The 12,262-nt window shown below is 39.5% G+C and overlaps 1 protein-coding gene across 1 annotated transcript in view; it reads right to left on the bottom strand.

Moving 5' to 3' along the window:
- LOC134585558 (glutathione hydrolase-like YwrD proenzyme) overlaps positions 1 to 12,262 on the bottom strand; it is a 75,255-nt gene that overhangs the window by 37,979 nt on the left and 25,014 nt on the right. Inside the window, exon 5 of the mRNA XM_063440997.1 lies at positions 7,176 to 7,382. Within this exon, the coding sequence (XP_063297067.1) occupies positions 7,176 to 7,382 (207 nt within the window). The remainder of the gene's footprint in view (positions 1 to 7,175; positions 7,383 to 12,262) is intronic.

Raw genomic sequence — 12,262 nt, 5'->3', positions numbered from 1 at the left:
TTGCCCGCAGGTATATGCAATTAAAACTTATCATTTATTAGTATATTTAAAATAAACAAAAAATTAAACAAAAAAAAGTGGAAACATCTATAAATATCACACCGTGAGAGAAAAGGTATTATCGTGAAAAAATGAATTTGATAGACCCTATGAAAATAGATAAAAATAAGTGAGAGAAGGAAATGTGTGTTTAAACTATATTTTGTTTAGCTCCAATTCCCTTGTCTTGTCAATTAGCTAGTCTCGTAATGAAATTGGCAATAAATATGTCTCTTAGTTGCTACTCAGAAAGAATAACAAAGGGTAGTTATTCAATCAAGGATAGTAACAGAGGTAGCTAGTAGAACTGGAGTGTCAGAAAGAAAAACACATATTAAATTCAATAGTTCATGTAGTATTGTGCTTTATCATATGGAGCTATCTAGGTTAAGCTGATATTCGTAGCAAAGGTTTCTTGTAGGTACTTTCAATACAATTTCTGTCTAATAGTCTTGTAAGGAGGTAGATACCTATGTTGTGCCTATAAGGGCACCTCTTATTTATAGTAGTGGGTATCACTGGATCAGTATGTACACTATCGCTATAAATCTTGCTGTCTTATAGGAAAGTGAATACCTATGCTGTGCTTTCAAGGGCACCTATAAGCTTAACTAAGATTCTAAGATTGCTGTCTCTATGTGCCTTCAGGGGCACCTATCGTCAGATCAAGTTAAGCACCTAGAATCAGCTTGCTGTCAGGAATAGCTCCTATCCTAGATCAGGTAATGCTGGCTCAGAGGAAAAAAGATGGCTGCATTTGAATAACTAGTCGAAGTGATCCTGCTCAAATGGTGAAATACCGTTGAGGGTGAGCTTAAAGAACACGAAGGTCAATATGCCAACAAAAGGTAATCTTCTGAGTCTGAGTCCCGATGCGTGTTTCGCCAGGCAGGCTCTTCAGGGGGACTAAATGAACGTTGACTCGTGGGTTATTTTTATATCCAGACGAGGGTTTTAATTGGTTAACCCATTATGACCAATTAGTGGGTTTTGAAGTGACTGACAGTTTTGATCGCCAATTGTCATGCCCAGGGGTGGGGGCAAATAAGATAATCTCATTAGCATATTGGTATTACAGCCTGACCAATGGACTCTTAGGCTGTGTGGTGAAACGAGAGCTGTTTTAAAGAAGAAAACCTTCTGAGTTTGCATGTGAAAGCTGCTGGTGTTATTGTGAAAAAAAAGAAAAAATTGTATATAATATACCAGAGTTTGTGTTTGGCGATCTTGTTAAGACATTGTATTATTTTAGCATGTAAATACATTAAGAAGTGATTGTATTGATATTTTATGAACTAAGTTCTGTTGATCATGGTTCATAAAGCCAGTCAGTCAAAGTTATTCTCTCTGAGTAGCAACTAAGAGACATATTTACAAATATATGTCGAAAGAATAAAGTGGTAATCACGATATTCAAACTCAAGGGTAAGGTTGCCTAAACTGTGCTCTATGGAAAACAGGGCATAACCCTTATATATATATATTAGAGACATAAACAAAAAACGGTGCTCAGTGAGTATCCCAATAGATGAGAAAGAGCACAGTAAAAGAGAGGACAGAGTATAAACGAGGAATAGTGAATCGCTACCTTTATTAAAACTAATTTAAAAACAGGAGGAATAAAGTTTACTATTATGTTTGTGCACTAGGGAAGGGTAAGTTCCAGAGAAAACTGGTGCAAAACAGCATAAACCTAAATAGAGGTCCCTGAAAAAAACCTTCCTATTGGGTGAGAATGAGGGACAGTAGGTATAGATGTAACCACTGTAATAATGGGTAATAAAGGGTTAAGTGTAAGCTCAACAGAAATAATAGAAGTCAAAATAGCAGACCACATACAGAGAAGTAAATATGTAAGCTAAAACACTATAGCCAGTAACTGGAGTACAAAATAACACCACTCTCGGCTAAGGCTATCAGTAGACTCTAGCAAAGGTTAATTGCCAAAAACCCTTAACAATCACATCAATACAAGCATGATCAATGAGACCTAAGAAGCTCAAGAATGATCTCTCCCTGGGTTACCTCGGCACCGCACGGATCTAGTGCCTACCTTAGCTCCTAGCACTTATTTTTGAACTTGGTAGCACGATGAGCACATTTATTTATTTTTATTTTTATTCTAGATGAACAAAATCCTTCCAGACCAATGACTGACCTGAAATCCAACAGTTGGTACACCCCAAACTTTAAAGAGGTCCCACATGTGGACCTCTTCATCCAACTTACTACACAAGAACTAAAACACGTTGATTTACAACATTCTAAAAAAGAAAATAACCTTACCAGACAAGAGACACAAGCACTAAAAGAACTTATGAAATCAGAGGACACTATAGTAAAGCCCACAGACAAGGGGGGTAATATAATCTTACTTGAAAGAAAAAAATACATACAAATGTGTATGACACACTAGAATGATTCAAGCTGTTACCAACCTCTTGACTTTGCCCCAACAAAAGCATTTCTCCAAGAACGAAAAGAAATGCTTACACAAGCGTGTGACAATAAAATCATCTCCCAACAAGAATTCAAGTTCCTCTTACCCAACTCCAACCCAACCATACCAACTTTCTACTGTCTCCCAAAAATTCACAAAGACATCAATGACCCCCCAGGAAGACCTATAATCTCTGGAAACAAATGCCTAGCAGAAAACCCAGCAAATATATTGAGAAAATCCTGCACCTATTGGTTAGAACTCTTCCATCATATCTGCAGGACACTAAGGACACCTTGGTTGCACTTGATGAACTACAAGTTCCTCCTTACACCCTCCTAGGAAGTGTGGATGTGGAGTCACTTTACAGTAACATACCACACAGTAAAGGACTTCAAGCCTGTAGACACTTTCTAAATATCACCACTTCCAGTGTTCTTCAAAAAGACTTCATACTAGCTCTACTTCTGTTTATTCTCACACACAATTATTTTATATTCAATAGGAAATATTATTTACAGCTAGCTGGCACAGCTATGGGCACAGCCTGTGCACCCAGCTATTCTAATTTATTCCTAGTGTGGTTGGAACAATGTGTCGTCAAGGCTCTACCATACCAACAATATCAAAAGTTTATCTTAAAGTGGTACAGATACATAGACGATATCAACTTGCAACTCACTCATGTGATTGATGAAACTGAAATGGTTTTCCTCGACCTGAAGATACTGCTAGGAGATGGAACAATCCATACTCAATTACATAGAAAATCCACCTCTACAAACAGCCTCCTACATTGGCAAAGCTAACACCCCCGCCAACTGAAGGCTTCCATTCCCTATGGACAATATCTGAGAACGCGAAGAAACTGCTCAGAAAATAATACTTTTTTTACAAGAATGCAACTATATACGCTACAGATTCAAAGCTCAAGGATACCCAAACAGAGTACTCAAACGTGCTTTCCAACAAGCATGTTTACAAAATAGGTCTGAGACTCTAAAAACCAAGACATTAACAACTGATCAACAGCAAAGCAGATGTATTGCCACCTATGATTTAGGTTGGAACCTAATGTCTGATATCATGAAGAATAACTGGCCCATACTACCACACAACAGCGAACTACATGAAACTTTACCCAACTCTCCATCGCTCACTGCACAATGAATTACTTGTACATAGTTACCTGCCCCCAAGAAAATAAGATCTAACATGGCTAATTCAGACAAAAGGCACTTATAGGTGTTTACACTGCAAAGCCTGTCAATACATCAAACCATCAAAAATTGCAGTGTCCAACCAAAGCAACTTAAAAATCTATAACAACGCCTTTGTCAACTGTGGCACTACAAAAGTAATCTATCTAATTACATGCAGTTGCGGGAAACAACATATAGGAAAAATGTTTCCACAATTCAGAAGAAGAATACTTCAGCATATCCATTCAATCACAAATGTAAATGCCCCCACTCCTGTAGCAAGACATATGACCAACTTCCATAATTCAAATATGTCTCACCTTCCAAGCCATTGAAAAGTTATAACCCTATTCCAGAAAAGGCAACTTCTACTTATGTCTTCTTCAGAAAGAAGCAAAATGGATTTTTAAATTCAAAACTATAGCCCCATTGGGGTTAAATGAGGAATTTAATTACACCTCATTCATTCATAGATAAATTCTTAACACTAGCACCATAACCACTACACAAATATAAATAACAAAATGTATGATTCAATTCATATCGCTTAACTAGAACCAACAAAATGAATTTTAATTTTCATTACACCAACAAGCTTAAATAGTACAATTCATCTATTCTTATCCTTATGACCAAATCTATCTTAGAGTATCTATCTGTACATTGGATACTTTACATAGTACCCGGATAGGGAGTTGATTTATCCAACATGCTGGTTCTCAAAAATCCCAGGGCTCTTTGACTGACTGGCTTTATGAACCGTGATCAACAGGACTGAGTTCCTAAAATATCGATAGAATCACTTTTTAATTGTATTTGCATGCTAAAATATATAAAATCTTAACAATATCGCCAAACACAATCTCTGGTGTATTATATACAAAATCTTTTTTTTCACAATAACACCAGCAGCTTTCATATGGAAAATGAGAAGGTTTTTTTTCTTTAAAACAGCTCTCCTTTCGCTGCACAGCCTAAGAGACTTCTCCATTGGTCAGGTTATAATACCAATAGGCTAATAAGCTTATCTTATTTGCCCCCACCCCCTGGGCATGACGATTGGTGATCAAAACTGTCAGTCACTTTAAAACCCACTAATTGGTCATAATGGGTTAACCAATTAGAACCCTCGTCTGGATATAAAAATAACCCACAAGTCCACTCTAATTTATTCCCCTGCCTGGCAAAACGTGCTTGGGGGTTTAGGCTCAGAAGATTACCTTATGTTGGCATATTGACCTTAGTTTTCTTTAAGCTCGCCCTCAACGGTATTTCACCATTTGAGCAGGATCACTTCGACTAGTTATTCAAATGCAGCTGTCTTTTTTCCTCTGAGCCAGCATTACCTGATCTAGGATAGGTGCCCCTGAAGGCACATAGAGACAGGAACCTTAGAATCTTAGTAAAGCTTACAGGTGCCCTTGAAAGCACAGCATAGGTATTCACTTTCCTATAAGACAGCAAGATTTATAGCGATAGTGAACATACTGATCCAGTGATACCCACTACTATAAATAAGAGGTGCCCTTATTGGCACAACATAGGTATCAACCTCCCTACAAGACTATTAGACAGAAATTGTTTTGAAAGTACCTACAAGAAACCTTTTCTACAAATATCAGCTTAACCTAGATAGCTCCATATGATTAAGCACAATACTACATGGACTATTGAATTTAATATGTGTTTTTCTTTCTGACACTCCAGTTCTACTAGCTACCTCTGTTACTATCCTTGATTGAATAACTACCTTTGTTATTCTTTCTGAGTAGCAACTAAGAGACATATTTATTGCCAATTTCATTAAGAGACTAGCTAATTGACAAGACAAGGGAATTGGAGCTAAACAAAATATAGTTTAAACACACATTTCCTTCTCTCACTTATTTTTATCTATTTTCATAGGGTCTATCAAATTCATTTTTTCACGATAATACCTTTTCTCTCACGGTGTGATATTTATAGATGTTTCCACTTTTTTTTCGTTTATTTTATTTATACTAATAAATGATAAGTTTTAATCACATATACCTGCGGGCAATTTCTGAATTTAGTAAATCTATTATTACCAAGGGTTACTCCCTTAAAAAGCCTGCATCATAGAGCTCGCCTCTCCTTCTAATTACGTGGGCAAAACCATCACCAGTCCACATTTTGTTAATGTTGACATTGCTGGATACAGTGTAATAAAGTAATAAATTATCCCTAATATAGTTTATAAAGAAAAAATACATACATATAGGTGTGACTAAAGAATGAAAAAAAAGATGTTAGCCTACTTTAAGGAAGATACATTTTAATATTTTTTTTTGTTGTTGTTGAGATTAGAGCCTGCCTCTCTTCAGTGTTACTTTAAGGTGAATTGATTCAGGTGCCTAGACTGTCCCATTAATGTGATGTAATTATTTTTATCGCCATGCTTCACAATAGAGATCAAATGCTATTTATAATGAGAGATCTAAGAAGCCTATTGTTCTGTAGCTTGGAGATGTAAGTTAGTAAACTGGTCACCTTGAATTGAATGCTTTTAAAAGTTTAAATACTATCATGCAAGAGAAATCAATACATGGGAAAGAATGCAAATATTAAGGGGTCAATGAAACCTTCAAGGGACAGTTCTTGTTACCAACTGTGAGTTTTGTTCCTCTGACGCTGTAAGAAAATCCATACTGTTAATGTGCTGGTATTCTTGTCAACAGAGTATATTCCTGTCAGCTGCCAGGGTAACTTCTACTTAGCTGTGATGTCAAACTTCCAAAGTATTGATGAACATGGAAGGGCTGGTAGTGAGGAAACTGCCCCTCGTGCCACTAGAAAACAGATATCAGGGCTGCAGCCTCACATCAATCTTTTGCAAACTAGTACAGTGGGACGTGCACTAGAGAGCTAGGATATCTGTTGGCACCGTACTGCTGGAGTGAGGCAGCAACTGTGCTGAGTCTTTGCTAGCCTGGCAATGTGTGGGTTTATACATAACCCATAATCCCAATGGAATAAAATATCTGGGGTTGACCAGGCTGCCACACTATGATGACTATGTACAATGTCCCTGGAGTGGTATACAAGTGAATGCCGGGTGAGATGAGGTGAGATGAGACAGGGCTCATGACATTTAAAATACACTGTAGTTACAATGGTGGCAAGAGAGTTTCAACAAACTGTGTCAAGCATACATAGATCTCCTACTTTATGGATAATCATCCGCACATTTATCTGTGGGGATTGTGCAAATGTTTTTTCTTTTTTTAAACCATCACTCATTAGTACTTACACCACAAGTTGTCAGCCCCCACCCCCTTCCCTTGTGTCCACTCATACACATCTAGAAAAGTGAGATATTATAGAAAGAGAGGGATTGTGGGGTCAAAATACACACTTCCCTCTTAAAGAACACTTGGGAAGTATGTGATGCCAGGATTAGACAGCGGTAGAATTTACTAGAAGGTAGTATTGTTTCAGTAAAATAGCTAGAGGTAGTAATGAAAGAAACATACCTTAAATGTGTTTGCCAAAAATGGGTTTTTAAAAATCTGACCATGTTGTGGGGCCTGCCCGTTGACGAGCAGCTCTGTTCCATGCTTATTACGTGGGTCTTGGAGAACAGATACAGTTGAATTCCATAAGTAAGCAGACACTTCAGACACAGGGAAGCCATCTTCAGCCAATCTGATGGCAGGCTGTAAAATGTCTCCTAGTGTTAACTGCAAGGAAAAAACATTATTTGATACTACTGAAACTAAGGAACATAATTGCATTTATTAGCATAGATGAACAAAACGAGTCTTTGCTGCAATGCATGCAATATTGAAATTATCAGTGGCTCATAATGCCAACTATGAATGTATGGTTACCCCGATTTTTGGCAAGGTTATATCTGTCCCTTTACATTGCTGCCAGGCATGGCACGATTAATCATAAAGTGACCTTAGAAAGCCACCTAGGGCCCAGGGATTAAACAGGGATCCCATGCACTTTTATTTGTTTGTCCCTATTCATCATCCCTATGTGAAGAATAAACAAAGCTACCCAATTCCTGTCAACTGCGTAGTGCTGTATGGCATCTTAATCCATCTCTGCTGCCAAGCAGAAGTGATAATAGAGGACTATAACATGCTGCTATTAAGAGATTTATACATCTAGCCAGCCTTGCAGAAAAGTAAATAAAGACTTTGTTTTTTTAAATGGTTAATTTATAAAAGTGTTTAATAAAAATTTCTATCAAAAACTGCACACTTAAAGCAAATAAAGCAGTTCATCAAACTAAAGTGCTTTAGGGCCATGGGCGCTATTTTAAATGTAGTTAGTGAACCGGAATCTATAACTTATTGATTTACAATTACACCATGCTGATACTGAAAAAAATGTTTTAGTCAAGAATGAGTCATTCAAGAAAATGTCACATTCTGATACTTCCTATTTATCCTGGATAAGGGTAGACAAAAAGATCTAAAGTTCTTCCTCACATAGTGGATAGCTGGTGCCTGGTAATTTGTTGAAAGATAGATTTGAATGTTACCGTATATACATAAAAGTGACAGCTGATTCCAAAGTCTTCCTTAGACTCTCCCCTAGTCTTGCATCTTTTAAGAAGTGCCTTAAAACCCATCTCTTTAGGAAAGCTTATGGCCTCCAAGACTAACCCCTACCTCACATACCTGTCTCTTGCCCTCTCCTAAAGGGCAGCCCACCTTATTTGATTGCAAACGCCTGTCCTAATGTGTTTTACACCCCACCTCCTATAGAATGTAAGCTCGATTGAGCAGGGTCCTCTTCAACCTATTGTTCCCGTAAGTTTATTTGTAATTGTCCAATTTATAGTTAAATCCCCTCTCATAATATTGTAAAGCGCTACGGAATCTGTTAGCGCTATATAAATGGCAATAATAATAATAAATAAGAATAAGAATAACAAAGTGAAAGGGTTCACGAAGACCATGGAAGGGGACCTAGAACAGAGTCTACTTAAAGAGAATGGCATCTATGGATGTATTGACGTTTAAGACAGAGAAATTAAAGTAGAGGTGAGTAGAAAAGTTACTAGCTAGGAAATGTAATTCTACACTCCCCAGCAGAAAATAGAAATACAGTTGATGAAGGAATTAATGCATCACTGTAGACTTAGAGATTAATTTCGGTCGAACTACAATTCATCCAAATTTTGGCTAATCGATTTGTTCGCGATTTGGCCACATTCTGGCTTGAAGTTCCGGAATTTGACCAAATGAAACGTGTGTTGGCGGTTCGTCCTCACAGGATGGTTAACCCCTTCCTGATGCTACAAGAAAAATAATGATACATTTGCAATCCCTGAACCTGACACGCTAGAGGGGGAGCCACAATATCAAGACTCCAAAATAGGAGGGTGGTCGCCTAAACTGTGCTCTCAGGTAAATAGGGCTTAACCTTTAAATATGCAGAACAGAGAAAATAGATTTTAATGAGTACCCCAGGGGATCGGGGACTCAAATGAGGGAAAGCACAGTGATAAAGGGTGATGTATATATACAGGGGGAAATAGTTACAGGGGGGGCAGTTAGCCCTACCTTTTATTGAACCTAAATTAAAACTGTGAAAAAATAATAAATAAAATTATCCACTAGAGGAGAAGGCTAAGTACCAGAGCAAAAAGTCTATAGCACAAGAAAATAGGGAAGTAAATAAATAACAACTATCCCTAATGATCTCCTCCTAGTAAGAGAGTTTGTCAGGGGGATAGAACGTAGGGCTCAGGTTAGGAAGCCCTGAGGGGTATGGAGGTGTCTCTATATACGTGACTGCTATTTGTACAGCAGATGCAACTAATCTCCTAGAAATTAAATGCTGGTCCAAGGCCTCCGTTAGGAGTATGTGTAGTTCAGTCAAGTATATAGGTGCAGGATATGTCTTAATGGTACGGTAAGTGTTCGTGTCTGTAAGTAATTGATCTGCCATTTTGACATATTGTTGTCTATCCATAATAACAATGTTACTGCCCTTGTCTGAGGGTTTTATATTCAGATTATGATTATTTTGGAGTTGTTTAAGGGCTAGAACTTCTTGATTGGTTAGATTGCTGTTGGGATGCATAGACAGATCCTTAATTTGTAAGGATTCAATTTCTCTACATACTAGATCCACAAAGATCTCCAGATTTTTATAATCTTTTGTTATAGGGGGTAAACCTACCAGGGCCGTCTATAATATGATTAGGGCCCTGGGCAATGCATTTTCTTGGGCCCTCTGGGCCCTGCTCCTCCCACACCCCACACCCTAATTACGCTCAATGGCAATAACACTGACAGCCATACTGACACATACACACACAGACAGACATATTAAAACATTCACAGATACATACTGACACACACATACACTCACACACAAATATATACTAGCAAACATATTGACACACATTCAGACATACTGACACACACGCAGACGCACATACATAAATATACAGACACATAAGCTGACAGATATACTGACACACACAGAAACATACACTGACAGACGTATTGACACCCACACAGACATGCTGACACTCACAGGCATACTGACACACACACAGGCATACTGACACAGACACACAGGCAGACATACTGACACACACACACAGGCAAACTGACATACAGACAGACATACTGACACACACACACAGGCAGACATACTGAAAAACACACAGACATACGGACACACATAGACATACTGACACACACACACATACACACATACACACATACACACATACACACACACACAGACATACTGACATACACACACAGGCATACTGACATACACACACACAACGACATACACACAGACATACACACACACACACACAGACATACATATATACTGACATACACACATACACACATAGAAACATACACAGACACAGAGACATACACACAGACATACTGACATACACACATACATACTGACACACACAGACATACTGACACACACACACACAGACATACACACAGCCATACTGACACACACATACAGACATAGACACACACAGACATACTGGCACTCACAGACATACACACACACATACTGACACACACACACACACACACACACACACACACATACTGACACACACACACACACACATACATACTGACACACACACAGATAGACATAGACACACAGACAGACATACTGACACTCACAGACATACACACACGCACAGACACACACACACAAACATACATTTAGCCACCCTCCAGGTTCTTACCTTTTTATGGAGGGTGGTTTCCCTGGTCCAGTGGCAGACTGAGGCAGATGGGAGTTCTCCTCTGGAACTCCCCTCCTCCCTGCCTTTCTCCTCCCACGCAGCTGTGATCTCCGGTGGGAGGAAGCACTCACGGCACTCACTTCCTCCCAGCCGGCTGCCGAACAGGAAGGGGCCCGGTCGTGCTGTTTAAGCGTCACAGTGCCCGACTGTGCCCATGCTGACACATGCCCACCGGGTGGCTCTTAGTTATTTAAGGCTTAACCCTTAAATATGCAGAACAGAGAAAATAGATCTCAATGAGTACCCCAGGGGATTGGGGACCCAAATGAGGGAGAGCACAGTGATAAAGGGTGAGGTATATATACAGGGGAAAATAGTTACAGGGCAGACAGATAGCCCTACCTTTTATTGACCCTAAATTAAAACTGTCAATCTATTACGGAAGAAGGGTAAGAACCTGATGCTAGACAAAAAATTTCTGTCATTCACTAAAGTTAACCCCAGATCGCCGCGATCACCGGGTTAACGATCCTCCGAGGCAGACTAGAAGCACCTGATAGCGCTGTCCCTGCAGCTGTGATCGCTCTGACAGACTGTCAGATCAAGCACATGTGCTGCAGGGACTCCTGGTCCACCTCCCTGCTCTTCCACAATCAGTGTGAAGTGCAGGGAGATGAATCAGTGCTGATGATCGTCTCCCTATGTAAAAAAAAAAAAAAAAAAATAAAGTTAAATCCCACCACCCCTTTCCAAAGCTATAATAAAATTAACCCCTTCCCTGCCAATAAAATTGTTTCACATTTGGGGGGCGGAGCCTAGCATCCAGGCTGAGCGGTTGTGCTACACCTCAGCTCCCGCATACTATTGCACTTTTCGGGGGTAATCCCCCCAAAAAACAGCACAAACGCACAGCTGTGAGGAGATATCATGTCTGGGACACCCGGGGAAATAGACCGACACCAAAACCACACCTGTACCCCACCGTGAACTCGACAAAGTGCCCTGAGGCCTACCAGAGACCGAGCGACGGGGAGACAGCCGCTCCCCACGCTGACTGACCTGGATGGGGACCCCTCGGGACTTTCGCCTCCTACCCCCCCCGGACCGATGGGGGTCATCTCGGTCCAAAACAAGCGCCTGGAGAGGTGGCTTTGGGCAGAGCCTACAACCCAAGGTAACACAGCACCAGGGTAGGCGATCACAAGGCGCATAGAAAAATGGATACAAGGTGTATTAAACAGCAAATATTAGGGGTTGGCAGCTACATACATTCACAAGCGTCTGAAATTGAGTGGTAGCTCAAAAAAATATAAAAAAGTATGTGCGCTCAAGAATAGATGTTTAGAAAAATATGACTAT

The sequence above is a fragment of the Pelobates fuscus genome, chromosome 2, assembly GCF_036172605.1.
Source record: "Pelobates fuscus isolate aPelFus1 chromosome 2, aPelFus1.pri, whole genome shotgun sequence".
Classification (NCBI taxonomy): Eukaryota; Metazoa; Chordata; class Amphibia; order Anura; family Pelobatidae; genus Pelobates; species Pelobates fuscus.
This window is presented reverse-complemented; position numbering and strand designations above follow the sequence as displayed.